The sequence below is a fragment of the Bos javanicus genome, chromosome 22 (genome assembly GCF_032452875.1).
Source record: "Bos javanicus breed banteng chromosome 22, ARS-OSU_banteng_1.0, whole genome shotgun sequence".
Classification (NCBI taxonomy): domain Eukaryota; kingdom Metazoa; phylum Chordata; class Mammalia; order Artiodactyla; family Bovidae; genus Bos; species Bos javanicus.
The window spans coordinates 55,673,883-55,696,188 of NC_083889.1; the positions used below are offsets into that span (position 1 = coordinate 55,673,883).

Below are 22,306 nucleotides of genomic sequence, written 5' to 3' on the forward strand. Positions count from 1 at the left end.
GAGTTGGGTTGCTGTAGGTTTTAAATGATGCTTCTCTTTGAGAGTTAAAAATTAGTTTTCCAGCCGACGTGGGGCTTAAACCAGAGGCCACTGGACCCCAGGCACTAAGCCCACCCCACCGTCCCCAGGGCCCAAGAATCACCCTGACAGTTTGTGGTTTAAGAGCACTTTATTATTGTTCTTAAGGCTACTTTTAAGTACAAAAAAAAGATGGCCTGCCAAACCTTTTTTTTTTTTTTCTCTTCTTCTTCCAGGAAAAACAGGCCACAGAGAATGGTATATTACAGATTTACAAACACGGAGAGAATGGTCTGAACGCACTGCGGATGGCCTGGCTCTGTGGAGAACCTCTCTGTGCCCTGAGGCCGGGGAGTGTCCCCCTGCCCGTGGCCCCTCCCAGGCAGCCGCTCCCAGCAGGGACCCGGCCCTCAGCGCTCCAGTTCCCCCTCCCCAGCGATGTCCTCGCTGGCGGGCGCCCGCCGGGCCCGTTCTGCACAGAGCCGCCGGCAGTGGGTCGTTTTCCTGGGCGACGCTCAGTAGCCTGTAGCAATAACAAACTAGTGGCTATTAAGGCAGATGCAGTGTTCTCATAGAATAACTGTGTTCCTGCACTTTTACAGACAAATCTAAGACGAAAAAAAAAAAAGATCAACTTTTTTTTCCAAACAAACAAAAAAAAAAATATGAATGATTACAATAGGAAAAGGGAAAAATTAAATAGCTACATATCATTAACAAATTAATTGTTCTTCAAAAAATACCTACAAATTTCTCTGTACATTCTTTACGCACAGCGTAATGATGGTCTTAAAGTTACCTATATAAAAAAAGTGTTCTCGATGATTTTTTTTCTCCTACAGAAAATATAGGGGCCTGGATGCAAAAGCCTGGAAGCCCAGTGAAGTGGGAGGGAAATGCGTGCGGGGTTGTGGGGGGGGAGACGCCTTCCTCCTGCCTCTTCAAAGACCTGCAGCCCCAGGAACCCAACGCCCGCCTGGTCACCCAGTGCCAACTGTGTAAAAGTCACCAGCCAACCTGCATCTTTCTCCTACTGACGACCAGGCCAGGGGGCACCCAGAGCCCTGGTGGGCGGGGCGGGAGGCGGCGCCCGGAAGGGGCGGGGCCCAAGAAAAGGTTCCCGGACACAAAAGCAGCTGTCGAACATCCACAGCTGGGTCTGTCATGCTTGCTTCTTCGCCTAATTCCTAGTTAGTAGCTATGACTATAGCAAACAATAATAAATGCAGTAATAACTGTATAAAGTCAGAGGAATGTATACTGCCTTGGCCCCAGCGTACGAGAGGAAGCACACAAAAACACCGCGTCAGATTGTCGGGCATCTGCTGTCCGGCCAAGGGAGCAGAGCAGTTTCTGTATCGAGAGGGAAGCTGGGAGACACCAGTCCCAACTCCCCTGGGAGCGCGGGAGCAGGCAGGGAGGCAGAAAATAGCCGATGCTGTCAGCCTGCGGCCACCGCTCCAGCATCCTACTCGGCCGCTGACCAGCCACTCGCCCGCCCGCGTCCAGGGCCTGCCAGGGAGTAACGTGGATATCAAATACAAATCTTAGAGTACAACTGTACCAGCAGTAAGTATATCTAGGACTGTAACTGACAAAAATAAAACGCATTCTGAAAAGAAGCTAGTTAAGTATTAAGGATTTTTTGTTTACTGTCTATACAGTTAATAGAAACCAGCTATTTTTATCCATTAAAACATGCATCACTGTTGAAAGCACTACAGGCTCCTCCAACTTCAGCTCTAGCCTAACAAACTGCAGTGTTCAGAAAAGGTAAAATGCCCGTGATTGGTAAGAGTCTGCAGTCCAGTTGCAAGCACCTGAAACCTAGACAGAGAAAGACCTATAACCTGCATGAGACTTCCCCTTTCCAAAGCGGTTTTGTCTAAATTAAAAAACAACAAAAAACACAAATGGTCACAAATGTCATCCTGAAACCCTCTGTTTCTCAGCAGTTTGCCCTCAGAGCACCAGCGTCTCGCACAAAGCTGTCAGGCAGGCCACTCGAGTCCTCCTCCCATAGTGCAAATCAGACACGACAGTCCTGTTCTCTTCAAGTAGACGCACACACACAAGCACGCACACACGCAGGCTGGAAGCGGAGCCGCACACGCCCGGGTCTCGAGAAGCGAACGAAAAAGCACAGAGCGTCTGGGTCGCCAGTGGCCTGGCCTGTGACTGAGAAAGCGCGAGCCGTGGCGACCCGGCCTCGCAGGGCGCTGACCTGGTCCAGGCGTCTTTGGTAACCGAGGCGGGCGCCCGCGGACAGAGGTGCCCCGCGCGGCGCCGCCAGCATGTCTGAGGGCCCCGAGGGCGAAGACCAAGCAAGTAACGAAACACAATAGAAACCCCACCACGTGGTTTTTGCGAATAAACCATCCCTCCCTCTCCCACCAAATTTTCCCCCCCAATTTTTCCTTTTTTTTTAAGCACTGACTGTTCAAAGCTCAGGCAAACCATGCAGATGGAAGTGGTGTCGGAGGGCGGCGCTCCCTTCAGGAGACCACGGACGGGGAATGGCTGTGGCTGACCATGTGGGCCGAGGGGCTGGCGGGCTGGCCCCGGCGCGAGGCCGACTCGGGGCTGCTGGACGCGCCGTCCTTGGCCGCCTTGATCTGGAGCCACGTGTCGCCCAGGGCCTTGGCGAAGTGGTCGTCCACGGAGCCCGTGATGGACACGGAGTTGGGGGCCGGCTCTGGCTCCTTGTAGTTCTTGCCCAGGCTCCGGCGGAAGTGCTCCTCCACCACGGGGTCGCAGGTGGCTGGAGGACAGTGGGGGGACGGCAGTCAGAGCGGGGACCGCACAGAGGGTGACCCCGGCGCGGGTCCCGTCTCTGCGCCTGCTGCCCGGGGCCGTGTGCGCACACGTTCATGCACACAGGGCGGCGGCGACGACCACCCTGACTCGAGGGGGGCCTGGAGGGCGGGGCCCACGGGCTGCTCCCCCCGCCCAGCCCAGCGCCTTTGTGCTGGGACAACGCCGCCCTCCGCAGGGGCCCCGAGGCCGCCGTTCCGGGAACAGGAGGGGAAGGGGTGCTGAGTCCCCCGCCCTGTTGGGGGGTGGGGGGCACGCGCGGGCACTCACAGCTCGGGGTCCGCCGGTAGCTGGCCGGGCCGGCCGCACAGCCGCTGTGCGCCACTGGGCAGTGCGAGAGGTTGCAGTTGCGGGCGCTGGCGGAGGCGCACGTGATCACCGAGGGCCGATTCTGCGGGGGAAGGCTGGTGTGAGTGGCGAGCGTGGGGAGGGAGGCGATGCGGACCCCACCCGGCCACCCCGCCCTTGCGTTCCAACCCCGCTCCGAGGCAGGATGGCCACCCCCGTACCCTTCAGCCTGGCCGGGCACCCACTGAACCGGGAGAGCCCCCATCAGTGCGCATGGGGCCTTCTCCCCAGCACCCCTTTCCTGCCAAGCACCGCCCCCCCAAGACCTCTCCAGGCCCAAAGGCAGATCTGGTCAAGCCCCTCCTCCGCCTCGTGGTTCCCACTCTGAAGCTCAAGGACCCAAACCCACAGTGAACAAGCGCCGAGGAGGTGTGCCGGGCCCCCTCTGAGCAGCAACCTTGTGAGTCACCGAGCCGAGGACAGAGGCTCGGCTGCTTGGCTGAAATGAGACGGTCACCAAGTGGGGAGACCAGTGGGCGGACAGCAGGGGGAGGGCCCCCTGCAAAGGGACACCCAGAGTGTGTCCCCCAGACCCCAGAGCTTCTCTGAGCCATTCTAGGACCTTCCAAGATACTCCCAGTTCTGCTCATCTCTATTCCGACCATGCAAGTGACGACTGAGATGGAGGAGCCTCTCCCAGTGTGAGTCACACACCAGCGTTACCCCGTCGGCCTTCCCCAAGACCACCACACTGCCTGCCTGGCAACTTCCACCCACCCTTCAAGACCCTGTTCAGGTACCTCCTCTGTGAGGCATGAAGCCACCCCTGAGCAGGCACCCTGCCAGACATCCCCCGACCCGGATGAAAACACCTGTGAGCCAACCTCACTCTCAGGCTGCAGCCAGGAAGGGTCCTGATAGCCCCAGACAAGACGGAGGCGGCCAGACAGCTCGAGGGAGCTGGGTATCAGCCGAGGCCGAGTGACGGCAGCAGGTCAGCAAGGGGATCGGGGCTTGTCCACCCTCCGGCATTCCCGTAAAGAGCCAGGACGGTAGCTCCTGTGGAGGCCTGCAGAGCAGACCTTCCAGGGATGGGAAGTGGGCGGGTCTGTAATGCAGATCTGGCTCCATTTGAGAGAGCAGGCGTGTGCTCCGGGTCTAACAAGGAAGAGCACACACCCGAGCTGAGAGAAGGTGAGGCTGAGCAGCAGCAGCCTGAGAACAAAGACCTCGGGGCTTTACTGATGGTACCACACGTCGGCAGCGGAGCAGAGCCACCGGGAGCCGCATGACACCTTGCCGTGGGGACAGAAACAGTGGAAAGGAGGGAACGTGGCTCTGAGACTCGGAGAACGAGGTGCCCGCCTGTTAGGCAGGACCTTCATTCACCTTCTAAGCTCGTTTTGTGAAATGGGAAGAATAGGACCTGAGGGGCTTGGAGCATGACCTAAGATGGGTCTGGGGGCCTGGCCGTGGTCAGGTCCAGGCGTCCTGTCACTTCTGGAGGGTCTGTTCAAACCGCTGAGTCTGTGCTCTCCCCACGTGCCTTCGCTGAGTAACCTGCCCCCCACCCTCCAGACAGGGCTGCGGCTAAGGCAGGAGGAGACTCGGGGGGAACTTGGGAGCTGGGGGACACCCACGCCAAGCTGGCCATGCGATCCATACACAACAAGAGAGAAGGATGCAGAGATGGCCCGGAGCCAGGGGAGGAAGGGGGCTGGCCTCCCGTCCAGCTCTCAGGCCCGGTCCGACCCGCCCTTCCAAAGCCTGGCTGCACCCACGGCTCTGGGAGATGCCCAGGGCCTCTAGCTATAACTTCCTTCCTTCCTGCAGCACCGGTGAGTGTTCCCTACCTGGTAGCTCCCCCTGACTCCCCCCAACTGATACATGAACAGTCTGGCTCACTTGATTACCTGGCTCCTCCAGACTTGAACTGTGTGAGCACCTGCATCTTGCTTGACCAGCTTCTAACACACTACTTACACAAAGCAGCTGTCTATATACCCAGTTTTGTTAAAAAAAAAAAAAAAAAAGGGAAACAAACAGGGTCGTGATTTGGGGCTTTAAGGCAGAAAGCGCAACTGTTCATCAGCCTTCCTGGGAGCCGCAGTGAAACTTCACCCAGCACCTGAGGGCGCCCACGAGCAGGGGGCACAGATGGGGTCAGAAGCAGGCCTGGGCAGGGGCTGCGGCAGCGGCCTGGGCAGGGGCTGCGGTAGCAGCCTGGAGGCTAAGCTTGGCTCCGGCACCTCCTCGTGCTCGCATCCGTGTCCAGGAGTCTCGCGCAAACCCTGACTGAGGATCTGCTGGGCCCCAGGCCCCAGAAGTTGAGAGAGAGGAACCACAGGTTCACGCCGTGCTTCTGAACTGTACGGTTAATGCCTCCCTTTATCAGCTCTTCCCCCAGGAGCCTGTTTTTTAAGTCTCTGTTCCTACCAAACAGTCTGTGTTTATTGACAACTTAGTTCCCTTATTTTCCTTTATGTATGTATATATTAAAAACAGTCCTCGTCTGCCAATCACAGGGTTCTGACCAGACTTCCTAGGGCCCCAGCCCCGAGCAGAGTAGCCTGGCACTGCACTCCAGCCGTGTGGCCTCGTAAGGGGTTCGTGTCAGAGTCCCCCTGGGATCATCACACTGATCCCCAAAGAGCTTCCGAGGAAGACGGTGAGAAACACGGCAAGTCCAGGCCATTCCCTCCTTGTGAGAAGCAGAGAAGCAGCAGCCCCCCAGACACTGCCGCTTCTCTGAGGCCGCTCAGCCTAAGGAGCGGGGCCTACACGCGGAGTAACCCACACAGCTGGTGCTCCCGGCACAGCCCGGCAATGGGGTCCCGCCCCCCCGACAGAGCTGTACCTGCTGCCGCTCCACCGGGGCCAGGGTGGGCGAGAGGCCGGCCGGCCTGCCGGCATCCAGGCTGTTCTTGGTCAGTGCGAGGGGCTGCTCCATGCTCAGGCTGGGCAGGGACGCGTACAGGGGGCCGCTGTGCAGGCTCATGGTGGGGGCCACGGCCCGCTCGATGGGGCTGCGGCTCCGCTCCCGGGGGTCTTTCCGGCAGTCCCCGTTGGCCGTCTTATTCCTGAAAAGAGAACAGCGCGCGCTCAGACGGGAATGCCTGACAGCTTCTGGGTAGGGAAGGGGGCCGTGGCCGTGCTCACACCGATCGTTCCAGCTTTCTCTGCCAAGGGGAGGGACCACTCCGTCATCACCCCACCTCAGGGCGCCTCCAATAGCCCGCGGGGAACCAGGGGCTGGCACGCTAGCCTGGGTGGGCGCTGGGGAGCGGTGCCCTCGCAGGGTCTGGAGTCCGCTCCATGGCACCAGCAGGAAGGGACCGTCCACACACCTGGGCCGCCGACACCCCCCAACTGGTGAGCCTGGCTCTGGCCCTGGATCTGCCAGAGTGCCCCGCGCAGGCTTGCGAGAGAGCCATCCTCCCCTCACCCCGCTAGTGAGCCTGCCTTCCTGTGTCCCTGGAGCCCCCCAGGGCATCTGAGAGCCCACTCGGCCTGGCACCCTCGTGCCCAGCGCCCTGCCCACGACCACTGAGAAACTGCAGGTGAGGGCGAGGCCCTGGGGCCTGAGCAGCTGTCCTGCAGATGCAATCTGTGCCCATCAGGATGGCACTGGGGCTTGGGGAGGCAGGGGCGGTGATGCAGGAGACCAGTCTGGTTCTGCCAGCACATCCCCGGAGCCGGTGTCCTCAGCCGCCGTGTGGGCATGGGGGCCACCTGGGAGGGTCTTGAACAGGGACCGAAGGCTACATGGGTGCGGAATCGTGCGGGCAGAACAAGCCACCTGTGAGCTCATCAGCTGCAGCACAACCTGACCGCACACGGCACGCCGTGCAGTTCGTGGGTGTCCTCACCCGCTCCCCCCGTCCTCTGGTGGACTCTACAGAGTGACTTAGACACGATTAGAGGACAAACTTCCAGCCCATGAAGACGATCACAGACAAGTCAGACAGTCCAGACGAGATGCTCCATACACGTCCCACAGATCCCGGCAACTTACAAAGAATTATGAGACCAGAAAAAGAATAGGGAAAAAAAGCCCTTAATTCTGAAACCAGCCTGTCTGTAATGTATCGTCTTCCTGTGTAGGTTCAGAGCACATTGCTGGCCTTTATACAGAAGGCGCCACAGTCGTAACCGCGGACACCGACACACAGCAGCGACACCAGCCCTCCGACCCGAGGTGAGTGGGCTTCTCCTGAACAGGGTGTTTCTTCCCTTAACGTAGCTCAGTCAGTCAGGAGTCTGCCTGCCAATGCAGGAGACACGGGTTCGATCCCTGCATCAGGAAGATCCCCTTGGAGAAGGAAATGGCAACCCGCTCAAGTATTCTTGCCTGGAGAATCCCATGGACAACGGAGCCTGGCGGCTACAGTCCAAGGGGTCGCACAGAGCCGGACACAACTGATTGACTGATACTTTCCCTCTAGTGTTTGATGTTCTATATAAACTGCCTCCCTGACATAATTTCCCCGAAAAATGAGGTTTCTAGACATCACATCACGAACTGTTGAGAGGTCGCGGGCTGGTCGCGTCACTGGGACAAGCCCCCGTGCAGTTCAGGCTCCATGCCTGTCCACCAACACTGACCAAGCCCCTATCTCGTGACGGTTATGGGAGGAAGACACAGCCCTGCTCAGGGGCTCACAATCCGGGCACCAGAGGGGAGGTGTGGGCAGAAGGCTGGCAGGGAGGCTCACACAAGCCCAGCCCCCTGAGGCCCCAGACACCACCCAGCCCAACTGGGCAGCCGCTCTGGAGGGTCAGGGACTGAAGCCTTGTTCTGGGGAGGGTGCCCGAGCAGCGGAGGGTCTGTCCCGTGTCACGCCGGATGCGGGAGGAATGAACAGGGGAGACGGGCCCCTGCAGGCAGGACGCAGCGGGCATCGAGGACCAGAAGAGACACCGAAAACACCCAGAAACCGTTGTCTGAAGAAGTCGCTGGTTAATTTTAGTAAATTACACATTACTCACACTTCCAAGCTCCTTTTCCCGGTTCCCGGAGCTTGGGCACAGACGTCGTTTTCCTTCCCCCAGTGAATCACCCCCGGGCTCCGCCGCTTCCCGGGAGTCACGTGCTCCCGGACCCAAAACCACACGCTTCCTGCCCACGACTCGCGGCGCCTCCACCCTCCTTAGGGACACATCTGCTCCGCGAGGGGCCCAGAGGCCTCCTGGGTGGTGGGTGCCGGGGACCGCCCGAGAACACAAGGTTCAGGGTCCCGGGTCCACCCCCCAGGGGCCCATCCTCACCCCGGGGAGGGCGCTGCCACAGAGAAGAAGGCAAGGGGCTCGCGAGTAGGAAGGGGACACCATCCTCTGGGACAGAGCATCCGGGCCAGGCTCCCACGAGCTGCCGCTCTGCCCTCCACGTCCCCAGGGGAATGCATACTTGGCCCCAGGCAGTGGGACCGTGCGGGACGCCCTCAGCACGCACCCTCGTGAACGCAGGGCTCCTTGCCCTTTACTAATGGGGCCCAGAGCTGCAGCAAACCCCTGGGAAGGTCTGTCTTCCCATTCTCAGCAGTTAGCTAAACCAACAGGCTCCGAGTTCTTAGGCCAGGGAGGGAAGCAGAATGAAGCAGTTTAGTGCTTTTGAGGAAATGTTCTGGTGCCCTGGGGTCCACAGGCCGTAGCTCCTGGACCCAGGTCAGTGCCCCCGTGTCCCCTACCCCATCCTGGGCTCCCATAATTCAGGAACACCCCTGAGCTGGCGGGGTGGCCATAGGGTGCTGAACACTCCCCTAGCTGGCTGACGTGCTGGGTTTAGGACAGGGACCAGGCCAGCGGCAGGTGCCAGCATCTCAGAGAAGAGGCCCGAGGTGGAGCCAATGAACACTCAGCCTGAGAGGCTGAGAGATGGAGGCAGGGCGGCAACTGGGCGCTCGGCAAGCCCCGGGCAGCCCCCGCCTCACCCCGTCTCCATCCTCAGCTCTGGGAGGCCCCCTGACCCCCAAACCACGAGGCTGGAGGACACAGCGGGGACCTGTGTGTGCACGAGGGTCACAGCACCGGGGGACACGGCAGCCTCCCCAGTGGGACCAGAGGTCGTCACCCTCCACGCCCTGACCGCTCCCTGGAGCTGAGCACAGCGCAGAGTTTTAAACAACCATTCACTAAGTGAACTGTTAAAGGACAGGTATCGTGTGATGTATCACGTGAGGACTGACTGTGAAGAAAGCTGAGCACCGAAGAATTGATGCTTTTGAACTGTGGTGTTGGAGAAGACTCTTGAGAGTCCCTTGGACTGCAGGGAAATCCAACCAGTCCATCCTAAAGGAGATCAGTCCTGGGTGTTCATTGGAAGGACTGATGTTGAAGCTGAAACTCCAATACTTTGGCCACCTGATGTGAACAGCTGACTTGCTGGAAAAGATCCTGATGCTGGGAAAGACTGAAGGCCGGACAAGTGGACGACAGAGGATGAGATGGTTGGATGGCATCACCGACTCAATGGACATGAGTTTGGGTCCGGGAGTTGGCGAAGGACAGGGAGGCTGGCGTGCTGCAGTCCATGGGGTCGCAAAGAGACATGACTGAGCGACTGAACTGAACTGAATCATGTGGGATCCAGTTAACGATCTGTGATGAATCAAAGGGAATTAAGGAAATTTCAGAGGAAATGCCCAGCAGGAAAAGACTTTTCTTCTGAAAAAGCAGAATTTAAGGAGCATTCACACACCAGGCACCAAGAGCTGTGACGCGCTTTCCCCCTTCACCTCCCGCATCCTTAGTTTTCCTCCCTCCGCCCACGTCCTGCTTCAAAACGCCCCCCAGGTCATCCAGACTCAGGTCACCCTCCTGCCTCCTCGTGAGGGGGGCGTGGGGGTGTGACCACGACGTCCTAGTCGGGTGTTGTCACCCCTCAGCACCAGTTTCAGACAGGAAGCAGGGAGGTGTGGGGCGAGACAGCCCGGCAGGGCACAGGGCTCAGAGGAAAGGCGTCAGCACTGCGAGGCTGGGAGGTGAGGCAGAGACGCTGTCCCGGATACTCAACGGTGAGCCGGATGTCACGGGCCAGACACAGCTGAGAAGTAACTGGCGTTCAGAACCCCACTCCCCAGGACAGAGAGGGACCCGGGACCCTGCTGCAGTGCCCAGCCCACCTGGCACTGGCAGGGCACGGGGGAGCCCGCCCACCCCTGCCTTTGACCAAGGGGGAAGACGGTGTCGCCTGTGACACCTGTCACCAGGGACACCCAACGGGGATGCAGGGCCAGGCCGCCGGGCGCCCACATGCTGCAGCCCCGAGAACAGGCCAGCGCTCAGAAACCTGCTTCACTTGGGGAGTCGGGGCTCCCAGACCGCTGAGACCCGCGACTCGGGACCACTCTCCTAACAGCTTGTGCTCAGCCATGTGTCTCTACCCCATGGACTGTGGCCCGCCAGGCTCCTCCGTCCATGGGATTTCCCAGGCAAGCATACCGGAGTGGGTTGCCATTTCCTCTTCCAGGGGGCTTTTCCCAACCCAGGGATCGAACCCGCGTCTCCTGCGATGGCAGGCAGGTTTTTTTTTAACCTCCTGGGAAGCCCTCCTAACAGCTCGACTCAACATAAATAAGGGAACAGTTTTCCTTGACTGGAACAGCCTGTGCATGTTTCCCATCATGAGCTAAGACAAGAGGGAAAAACCAAAGTTTTAGAAAAGAGGTGCACACCGAGAGCCCGACTGCTGAAGCTCCCCGCCCTCCCGCGCCAGGCCTGGCAGTGGGCACTGGCAGCAGGAGGGTGGCCCCGCACGGACACCTGGTGCGCCCGGCCCTGCCTGCGGCCCGACCGCGTCACGTGGGCCCCATGTGTGTGCTCACTCATTTCGAATGAACACAGGCGTTGCTGAGACCAATAAAACACAAATTAACTTAGCATTCCTACTGCTACTAAATGTGTAAGTGATGTTTGTCATTAGGCATTTTCTCAATGAACAACACTTAAAAAAAAGGGATACAAACAACTCTCGTATTCTTGGCGTCGGACAGAGTCCGGGCGCCCAAGGAGGGATGGAGGCGTCTCGTCTCTCCTCCCGCCCGACAGCCGCAGCATCTGCAGGGCCCACGGGGCTCGCCTCTCACAGCGGCAGGGCTACGGACGCGGGGCGGCCGGGCAAGGGACAGAGGCAGGGTGACACAGGGGATCCACCCACGGGGACAGCCCAGAGCGCCTGCTTTTTCTCCCTTTGCTTTTCTGCCGGGCGGGGCCCTTGCTTCTGTGCGCACACGCGAGCGGGGACCACTCTCCAGTCGAGGCGCGCGGGCTTCTCAGCCCAGTGGCGGCTCTTGTTGCAGAGCACAGGCTCTAGGCACTCGGGCTTCAGCAGTTGCTCCGCGGCATGTGCAGTCTCCCGCCGGACCAGGGATCGAACCCGTGTCTCCCCATGCTGGCAGATGGATTCTTAACCACTGGACCACCAGGGAAGTCTGAGGTGGCTCTTAAAATGGACAGTGTCTGCAGCGGCTTTGCTGGGGTCAAGCCAGCAGCTCCCCCACACCCTCAGTCTGACGCTGAGATTCCCCGGGGAAAGCCTTTCTTGGGCTAGAAACGTGGTACCCAGGGCTCAGGCCACAGGACAACGGAAGCCACCTGCCAGCCCAGGACTCAGAGGGGAGACACAACCCTTCCCGACACACGGACCTCTGCACGCTGCCTGCTCAGACGTTCCCACACGTCAGCTGCTACTGCTGCTGCTGCTAAGTTGCTTTAGTCGTGTCAGATCCTGTGCGACCCCATGGACGGCAGCCCACCAGGCTCCCCCGTCCCTGGGATTCTCCAGGCAAGAACACTGGAGTGGGTTGCCATTTCCTTCTCCAACGCATGAAAGTGAAAAGTGAAAGTGAAGTCACTCAGCCGTGTCCGACTCTTAGCCACCCCATGGACTGCAGCCTACCAGGCTCCTCCATCCATGGGATTTTCCAGGCAAGAGTCCTGGAGTGGGGTGCCACTGCCTTCTCCAAGTCAGCACAAGCACCCAAGTCATAAGTGAACCGACCAAAAAGCAAACGTATTCTTAGGAAAAGCCTGCACCAACTGGACTGAATGAGACAGGAACCCGTGAAGCTCCAGGGCAGCGTCTGGCCCAGGGGTCACTGGAGAAGCGATCCCAGGCCCTGCCACCAGGAAGGGGGTGGTCTGAAAACACCTTAATGCCATCTCCACTCCCCTTCTGGGTGGGAGCCGGGCCCCCTCTCTAATTCCGTTCCAACTCTTTGGAAGGCTCACTCTTAGCCTTGACTCCATACTCGGTGACAAGTCGCTGGAAGACACTGCACACTGTTTATGGTGAAAAGCCTGGATGCGTCATCCTGGTCAGAGGAAGAGAGCTTTGTGGTGGGGTGGCTGTGAACAACTGATGGGAGAGGGGTGTGAATCGAAGCGCACCTGCGTGACCCCTTAGGGCGACTTCTCAGACACCCCCAGGGCCGGGGGCTCACTCAGTTCACTCCACGGCTGCAAAGCGCCAATGAAAGGCACCCCATACAATGAATGGAATCTACATTCCAGTATAATTTTGTGATTGACAGTCTGCTCTTTGGAAAAAACCCAAGAAAGTCTATTTCTTCTTCCAGCCACCAGAAAACTGCTTCTGCGTCCACCCTGCCACGCCCAGGATCCTCTTGAGCCAACAAGCATCCCTGCCAACAGTCCTAACCCCGTCAACACCATACCCTCCTGTCGTCATCCACCTCTGTGTGCTCTCCAAATCAGCATCTACATCTAAGTGTGGTACCCAGAACTAGACTCCCCATGGACTGGAGCCCGCCAGGCTCCTCTACCCAGGGGGTTTATCCAGGCAAGAAAACTGGAGTGGGTTGCCATGCCCTCCTCCAGGGGATCCTCCCAACTCAGGGATCAAACCTGGGTCTCCTGCACTGCAGGCGGATTCTTCACTGTCTGAGCCACCAGGGAAGCCCTTCAGCTTTAAGTGTGGTACCTAGAACTAGACAACACTCTGAAGGAAATCGAAAGAACAGGTAACTCCCTTCAATGTGCACAGCATATTTTGAACCAAAAATCAAAAGGAAGTAAGAACCAAGGCCAACAAAACTGAATACTGAAATCAGGATAACTCCAAGACCTGCAGTCAACTGGAACTCCACCTACAACAACAGGACCCAAGATGCAGCGGTTCTCCTCCAGCAGCCTGGTCCCATAGCAGCGTCTAGCCTCCTGAAACCCTTCCGCTCTTTTTCTCTTTCACTCAGCTACACTGTGATGTACTGGCTAAAGACAGAGATTACAAATGAGTTCCTGCATCATGTGTGCACACCTGTCAAGGATGGACCCACATGTTTCCTCCTGTGCTGTCTGGTTTGTGGCAATTCCCTCCCGCCCTTCACAACCCACAAAGCCGTGCTCCTGCCCCTGAATGCAAGCACGTTCCCAGCATCCAGCTCCCATGCTGGCAGTGTGTGTGTTCAGTCGTGTCCAACTCATGTGTGTGTGTGTTCAGTCGTGTCCGACTCGGGTGTGTGTGTTCAGCCATGTCCAACCCTTTGTGACCCCATGGACTGCAGCCCGCCAGGCTCCTCTGTCCACGTGGACTCTCCAGGCAAGAACACTAGAGTGGGTTGCCTCTTTCTCCTCCAGGGGATCTCCTGACCCAGGGACTGGACCCAAGTCTCTTGCATCTCCTGAACTGGCAGGCAGGTTCTTTACCAGCTGAGCCACCGGGGGAGCCCTGATGCTGGCAGTAGGCAGTTCCACACTACCCCGTGGACTTTTTAATTTTACTGCAGTGCAGGTGACTTACGGTGCTGTGTTAGTTTCAGGCACAGCGGTGTGATTCAGCTACATACACTTAGAATCATTCTTTTTTAGATCTTTTCCACAGAGGTTACCACAGAATATTGAGCAGGGTTCCCTGTGCTGTACAGTAGGCCCTTGCTGGGTTCCTGTCTTATTCGGAGCAGTGGGTATGTGTTCATCCCAAGCTCCTGATTCATCCCTGCCCTGCCATGTCTCCCTTTTAAGTAAGCGTACTTTTGTTTCCGATATCCGTAAGTCTGTTTCCGCTTTGTAAATCAGTTCATTTGTATCAATTTTAAGAAAACTAGATTCCACACGTGAGGGGTGCCGTGTTTTTGTCTTTCTGTGACTTCACTTAGTACGATAATCGCTAGGTTCATCCACGTCACTGCTCACGGCATCTTTCTGTTATTTTGTGGCTGAGTAGTATTCCATCGCACACTAGTACCGCACCTCCTGTTCATCTGTCGATGGACACTTGGTTGCTCCCGTATTCTGCTCTTTGTAAACAGTGGTGCACAATGAACTCTGCGCAGCAAAGTTTCGTTTCCAACTCCGGTTTCTTGGGGACTGTGTCCAGCAGCGGTACTTGGGGATGATACGGCAGCTCTCCTTCTGGTTTTGTAACCAGCCTCCACCCTGTTCTCCGAGCGGCTCTACCAACCTGCGTCTCCCCCAGTAGTCTAGGAGGGAGCCCTTTCCTCCACGCTGTCTGCAGGACTTTTTCTTTGGAGATTTTTGATGACGGCCCTTCTGACAGGCGTCAAGGGGGCACCCTGTTGGAGTTCAGATTTGTACTTCTCTGGTCAGTACTGAGAGTGGAGCATCTTTTCGTGTGCTTTTTGGCCGTCTGTGTGTCTTCTTTGGAGAAATGTCTATTCAGATCTGCCCATTTTTAAAAAATTTTTTTTGGGGGGGCAGGAGACATAGAACTACATGAGCTTTTTGTCTTATTTTGGAGCCATGGACTTCTTGATAGTAGAGGATAAGTTCTAATTCAACACATTCATTTAACACTAAACAAAAATTTTAAAGCCAGTTTTTCTTTCAAAACCACCCACCAACCCTGACTAACATCAGAAACTCTGCAAGGAAAAATAAATTACTGATTTAAATTATTATAAAGCTTTACTAAAAATGTTTGAGAATTTAAGTACTGAGTATATAAAGTGATTAAATGTTCATTTAATAAAAGATCCTGAGGCATCTACCAAATATTCTTTAAAACAGTTATTATAATTATCAATTATGGAAATATGATTATTAAAGAGCCTTTGGGATCCTCCATCTGACAGCAGATTATGTAGTGTATAAATTTCAAGCATTTAGTGAATTAATTCTCTCTGAGCAGCCAGCCACATGGTCTTGGCTGAACTCTTATCTTTCTGAAAACCAGAGGAAAAGGATAGCTGAGCTATTTTTTTTCTTTACTTCAATTACAAGATAAGAAGATGATTACAATTTCTTCAAGATTATTTCAAGGATTCCTGGACACTAAGAAAGGCTACTAATCAATGGACAACTGATAGGCAAATTACGAATCACCAATCTCCATTCTCTAAGCAAGTCCCCAAAGGGATTTGCAAAAACCCGATGTGGATGGCTTACTTCACTTCCCAACTTATTAAAATGCATTTCTTGATAAATATTCTCATTTTCAAACTCTTGAATTCAGGACTGACTTTCCCTATAGTGTCTGCTTAGTTTTACTGTAATGTCAGTAGCATCTGGCTATTAAAAATCAAATATTTAATCCCAAACCTGGCACCCGGAAGAGGAAACCAGGAGAACCATGACTGTTCAACCCTGAAAGGGCATCACACCCTTGCTCCAACTCTTGAGTTAATGATCCTAAAAATGTCTTCAGAGAACCCAGGAGGGCCATCACCCAATATCCTGAGTGACACACCCCTTTCCTTTTCACAAGGACCTCCCACATCAAGTGGGAATGGTGACTCCCAATCACCTTTTAAATTAAAAAAAAAAAAAATTAAAAAAAAACAAAACAAAACAAAACCACACCCCCACCCAGGTCCTCACATGAGGACCACCCCCAACCATGAAGCCCCAAACATCCTAGCCTGAGAGTTGACCATCTGTCCTCCGAGTTCTTCACACACTCTTCAACCCAGCTGAGCATGGAATACAAAGGCTGAACACATAATAAATTCATTACTGTTTATTCACTTGAACTGAAGTTAATCATTAGTCTTTGGAAGGTTTTCTTTTAATCTTTTTTTTTTTTTAATTGTGGCAAAATACACATAAGATTCACTATTTTAGTCATTTAAAAATACACAGTTCGGTGGCATTAAATATACATGCACTGGTTTTTTTTTTTGGTACTTCGTCTTAATGGTGGCACTCGGGGTCTGCAATCTTCACTGCAGCACACAGGACTCTCTTAGCTGTGGCATGCAAGCCCTCAGCTGCGGCCTGCGGGATCTACTTCCCTGAGCAGGGATGGAACCCAGAGCCCCTGCGTGGGGAGCATGGGGTCTTAGCCACTGGATCATCAGGGAAGTCCCCACCTGCATTGCTGTGTAACCATCCCCGTCAGCCACATCCAGAAATGTTCCATCTTTCCGAAGTGAAACTCTGTACCTCTTAAATATGAACTCAGTCCTCTCCCCTCAACCACCTGGCAATCACCCTTCTCCTCGCTGCTTCGATGAACATGAGTCCCCACTGAAGAACATCACACACTATCTGTGTTTTGGTGACCGGCACATTTCACTTTGCATAAGGTCTTCAGGGTACATCCATGGGTACAACCCAGCTGCCAGAACTGGGTTCCTTTTTTAAGTACTTTGCCTGGAAAATCCCATGGACAGAGGAGCCTGGTAGGCTGCAGTCCATGGGGTCGCTAAGAGTCGGACACGACTGAGCGACTTCACTTTCACTTTTCACTTTCATGCATTGGAGGAGGAAATGGCAACCCACTCCAGTGTTCTTGCCTGGAGGATTCCAGGGACGGGGGAGCCTGGTGGCTGCCGTCTACGGGGTCGCACAGAGTCGGACACAACTGAAGCGACTCAGCAGCAGCAGTATTCCATTGCACGGACCCACTCATTCCTTGACCGACACTGGGTTGCTCTGGGGACTGTGAACACAGGTGTACAGATGCCTTCACTTCCTTTGGGTCTATACGCACGAGAGGACTTGCTGGATCACATGGTAACTCTGTGTTGAACTCTCGGTCCTTAGACGTTTTGACTAATCATTGCTGGTAGTGTCCCTCACTACGAGACAAAAACGACGGGTTTCCAGAACCACAGGTCTGCCCTACAACAGCAGCACAAACACCTCTGTAAACACAGTCCAAGTGGTCCACAAGACAAACGCTGGGGAATAGTGTAAGCATTTGAAACAGAACTAAATAAACAAAGACCGTCCATCCATCGCCGGCTCACCCGAGCCCACGGCCCCAGGGACACACACACACAGGGACTGCAGTCGGGGTTGAGTGTTTGGAGACTCACAAAATACCCTATTTGTGGTTCTCGTTTTTCACTATGGGCCTTTAAAAATGACTTCAAGTCATCCAAGGATGGCGACTGTTAGTAACAACGATCATTCGTGTAACATTAGTGAACAGCTGACAGATCTGCCTTGATCCACAGCCTCAACCCGCTGCCCTGCAAACGTGATCCCCAAATGACCAGACGGAAACCCAAGCCCGAGGGAACTGCCGGGCTTGCGGACAGGACAGGTGAGATCCCCTGGAGGTGGGCTCCTCATCTCCATGGGAACCTCAGCTTCCTTCCAGGGCCAGGGGGAGGGGGCTGCTCGTGGAGTTAGGTGGTGAGAGCCCCGCGTCCTGAGGCCGCTAGGGGCCTCCTCTCCAGTGGATGCCCGGGCCCTCCATCCACTCGCAGAGGAGGGCCTCCTCTCCCTCCCCGCGGAGGGAAGTGGTCACATAGCTGAGGTCAGAGCCTCCAGACTTCAGTTGTGGCCAAGTGCTTTTATTTGCCTTGTAATTTTCTTTAAGAATACACGCTAAACCGAAAACATAGCCCCCCCTCCTTTTGGAGGCAATCCGAGCGGCCGAACTTGAGTGGGAAGGACAAGCACCCCGTCTTCCGTGGAGCTGCGGGCTGCAGCCGGTCACGTGACAGCCAGCCTGAAACACGAACACGTCAGCCGTCACCTGAAACCTGCCTGCTTCCACCGCAGGAAGGCAGCTCCTGCAACGACTCCCCAAGTGCCTTCACGTGTCGTCGGCGGCAGGGCCACGGCCCCTTTAAGAGCCCCGGCCCCTCGCAGAAGAAACCGGAGGCTGCGGCGGTGGTGGGGATGTGACTCTGGGTGGGGATGTGACTCTGGGACGGGGGCCGCCTGGCAGGCCAGAGGGATGAGCAGGAAGAGGGAGCAGAGACAGGGCCGCCTCGCCCAGCCTCGCTGCCTTCGGAGTTTAAATCAATTACAGCTGAAAATACAGGGTTGCCATCTGGTTTGCAAAAGCAAGGATAAGGGAATAAAATGAAAGGGCTTTTTTGGTACTAACCTCACTTTAATCATTGCCAAAGAGCATGAAGACAGCCCAGCGTCCTCCCACAAGAAAGCCGTGGGCCTCCCAAACTTGGCAGGCGGTCCCGCGCAGGACGGGCTGGGCGGGAGGCCCGTCAGAATAAAAGTCCCCCCGCGGGAGGTGGCGCGCTGTGTGTGTATGGGGGCGGGGGGCCGGCTGAGGGGCCCGGGGCTCCTGGGCACTTTCTGCACGGAGGGTGCCTTCCAGAAGGTGACCTGCATCTTTACTGCCCCGATCTCGAGAAAAGAGCTCAGTCGTCAGGATGACAGCGTGCCATTTCCTCCTCCTTTGTCTCCTCGGTCTTCCAGAACATTGGCCTTTTAAAAACGTCTCTGAAAAGGAGGCTGAATGGAACCCACGAGAGGCTGGGGGGCTCGGGGGGCGGTGCTCAGAGCAGCAGCATGGCCCGCAAGAGCCTCTCTGAGCAGGAAGGTCAGAACGCCCCGTGTTCCCTGCGCTGGGGTCTGTAGGAACAGACTTCCTCCTGCAGAATCTGGTCTGGGGTGGCTGCACAGGACGCACAGGTCTGCAGCGTCCTCACCCACCCCCCGCGTCACGGACCACCCGCCCCCGCTGACATACACACACCCCCCCAGCCTCAGTCCCCTTGCCAGGCCAGGTCAGACCTTCACCCGCCCCCAAACCTGAGTTCTTTCCTCCCCAGGTGAGTTTTACAGACAAAACCAAGGCATGCCTGGGTCCGGCTCACAGAAAGTACAGCCCACGGCGGCACCGTGGTGTTTATGGGAATAAATGCTGATCAGCCCGTTATGGCCTTTTATAAACCGGAGATCACAACAGTAACAGATGATGTGATGATGATGAAGATGGCATTTGTGTTCCGGGGAAAAACACATCTTCGACCCAAAAATGATGCAAAAGCGGTCTTCCAAATCCAGCCCCGACAGAGTCACTGTCTATAGCAACAGTGTCCATAACATTACAGATCTCAGGAGTGTGAACTTTCGAGTAAACGGTACCTCTGTCAAACCACAGGAAACATCTGGTAAAATGGTTAAATAAAAACAGAATTTAAATGTCTGACTTCATAGCGTGCTCATGGTACCAACGACAGACCGTTACAACAAACGCCGAAAGCCTGCTGGCCACTCGCAGTGCTCAACACTCAGTGTCCTGGAGTGGGGGGTGGACAGGCAAACAATCCGGAACCCTGGCCAGGATCCTGTTTTCCCCGAGGGGGTGGGGGTACCACACTGCCACCCCTGAAATGTCCTCAGGCCCAGTGCAGACTCCTCCACACACTCCCACAGCCCCCCAGTGCCACGAGCAAAGCAGGCTCCCAGAAAGTGCTGGGCAAGGAAGCAAGTAAGGAAATGCACCACGCTGCGCGCCTCTTGGTCCCACCAGCAACATGCAGCGAGCACACGCAGTTATCCCCACCAGCAAAACACAGCCCAGATGCATGTTTCCAGGCGCCTGCCGGAGCATTCTGGTCCCTTCTCAAACACTTTAGAAGGCTTTTCCATTAAAAAAAAAAAAAAGATTCAATGACTTGACCACTTCTCAATCTAAAAAAACATCTATTTCAAAAACACAGTAAAGTTGAAAAGCAAATTTAACTTAGGAAAACGGTTATTTTCCCAACTCATTTGATGGAGGGTCCCTAATATGAAGTTGTAACATTGCCAATAGACAGATACACATGCTACTTGAAAAAAAAAGAAGACAGAAATCACAAAAGAAATCCAAATGGCCAATAAAAATATGAAAAGATTAGTCAAGTTTCCTAGTAGCAGAAAGAAAGAAAGAAAAAAGGAAAGTTAGAACAATGATTCATTCTCCCATGAAACCTGGAAAAATTAACAGTTAACGAAAGGTCACCTCTGGGATGCTGTGGGTGATGGACACGTGCAAACAGTTGCCCGTGGGAATGTCAGTCAGCAAACCCAGAAGAGATGAGCTGGCAGGACGCATGGACGCAGAAACGGGTGCCACCCAACCAGAAACCCCACTTCCAGAGGCAAGGGCCATGTGAGACGTGAGCAAGAATGGAAGCCCAAGAAGCCGCGGAAAGATCACGAACAAAGCAACCCTGTAGACAGCCTCAGTGTCTGCATTTGTTAACAAGGGTTTTTTTGGTCACAAGCAACATCAAACAAGGCTTGCTAGCTGAGGCACAGTGGAGAACCTACTGGAAAGATACTCTGCTACGCTTCTTGGAAACGAAACAAGAGGCAAACAACCAGTGCTCGATAAGAGAAAAGGAGGGGGAGCCCTGGGAGCAGGGGCAACCGGAGGAGGAAGGCGCCCGGGTCTGGGCAAGAGGCCCGCCTGGGGACACCCCGCCACCCCCCGCCACCCCACCAGGTGCTCCAAGTTCAGGTGAGAGAACCCACAGTCACCAGCCAGGTCCCACATCCTCGCCCACCTCCATCACAGCAGCACCGCGGACTTGACATCAGGGCTCAGAAACTCGAGAAAGCAGACATCCAATGGGCTTCCCAGGTGGCAGCCGTAGTACAGAACCTGCCTGCTGACACCAGAGGCGTTGCATTGAGATCTAAGATCTTGGGTTCGATCCCTGGGTCGGGAAGATCCCCTGGAGAAGGGAATAGCAACCCACTCTGGTATTCTTGCCTGGAGAATCCCATGGACGGAGGAGCCTGGTGGGCTACAGTCCATGCTGTCGCAGAGTCTGATACGACTGAAGTGACTTAGCAGGAGCACTGTGCTGCTGAAAAGTCAGAGCCCAACCCTTCCCTCCAGCTCCCCTGCTCCCCGAAATGCTATGAGTTCCCACAGTCAATAGCAGTCACCTGAGCTTTGAATGAGTTATTTCTAAGAGACTGAGGTCTCACAGGAAAGTGGGCTATTAAGAGTTCTGCAGGTTTAAGAAGAGAGGACAAGGGCAATGCCCCCCCTCTGCTGTGAACGAGGGAAGGTGCTGGGTTGTTGGGTTTTTTTAATTCCTTTTTTTTTTAAAGTAAAAGTGTTGGAATTGTTGGCTAGAAAAAGAAACGAGCCTTTGGGCAGCAACAGAAGTACAGGAAAAGGTGCTGAGTTTTATCTTGGAGCTCACAGGGACACTTACGTCTGTTTCTTACTGCTCAGCCATGTCCCATTCCTGACAGATCCTGATGCTGGGAAAGACTGAGGGCAGGAGAAGGGGGCAACTGAGGATGCGATGGTTGGATGGCATCACCGACTCTATGGACATGAGTTTGAGCAATCTCCAGGAGTTGGTGATGGACAGGGAGGCCTGGCGTGCTGCAGTCCATGGGGTCGCAAAGAATCAGATGCGACTGAACAACAGTGTCCTGTTCCAATTGCTTCTCCTCCTCCTCCAACTTGACTTCCCTTCCCCATCATTTCTGAACTCACGCTCCCCCCCAACCCGTCCTGTGTAACAGCCACTCACATCCCGAAATGTGGTTCATTTATCACGTAGGATGTCATCGCTCCTAGTGTGGACAGACAGGCTCCCTGCCGTGGGTCCAGCTGGTTCCAAAGGGTGACCTCCGAAGGAGGGACACCCAGGGTCATCCCTGCCCAGGTCCCCGCTTCCCTCACCCCCCAACCACCCACCCTGCAACACAGGGAAAGCTATCCTCGATCAAAGATCACTGGAAGGCACGACAACAAAACCCTATCTAACTGCACCCTGAATTGAAAAGAAAACACCCAGGGAGGCACTGCTGAAGGCAAACACACGTGGGGTGTTAGACGGCATCGCTGTCTGCGGCACACACCAGACAGAAAGCGAACGGGGCCGCAGGGTTCACAACTAGTGAACACACGTGTGTGCTCGGTACTGGTTGTTTTCTGTCTGTGGATCCCAACTCTTCCCGAAGCTGGCGGGAGGGGCGCTGGGAGGACAGCAGGTCACACGACCACCAGATGCGGTGGCGTAGGCGGCCAGGGGCGTGAAGGGGAGCCCAG

General features: G+C 55.4%; 1 protein-coding gene and 1 long non-coding RNA gene across 9 annotated transcripts in view; one reads left to right on the top strand and one right to left on the bottom strand.

Moving 5' to 3' along the window:
• Positions 1-150: 150 nt before the first annotated feature.
• Positions 151-22,306, bottom strand: part of VGLL4 (vestigial like family member 4) — a 156,542-nt gene continuing 134,386 nt past the window's right edge. For 6 of the 8 annotated variants that reach the window (XM_061397119.1, XM_061397117.1, XM_061397115.1 and 3 more), the window contains 3 exons: positions 5,978-6,200; positions 3,103-3,223; positions 151-2,779 (listed from right to left, as the gene is read on the bottom strand). In XM_061397119.1, the coding sequence (XP_061253103.1) occupies positions 2,514-2,779; positions 3,103-3,223; positions 5,978-6,200 (610 nt within the window). In that variant the 3' untranslated portion in view covers positions 151-2,513. Of the gene's footprint in view, positions 2,780-3,102; positions 3,224-5,977; positions 6,201-18,382; positions 21,940-22,306 lie in introns of those variants that run through there. The other 2 variants (XM_061397120.1, XM_061397121.1) reach the window with 2 other exon arrangements.
• On the top strand, positions 15,862-19,915 carry LOC133235523 (uncharacterized). The gene is made up of 2 exons (XR_009732578.1): positions 15,862-17,587; positions 17,867-19,915. It is a non-coding gene; the product is annotated as an uncharacterized LOC133235523 (long non-coding RNA).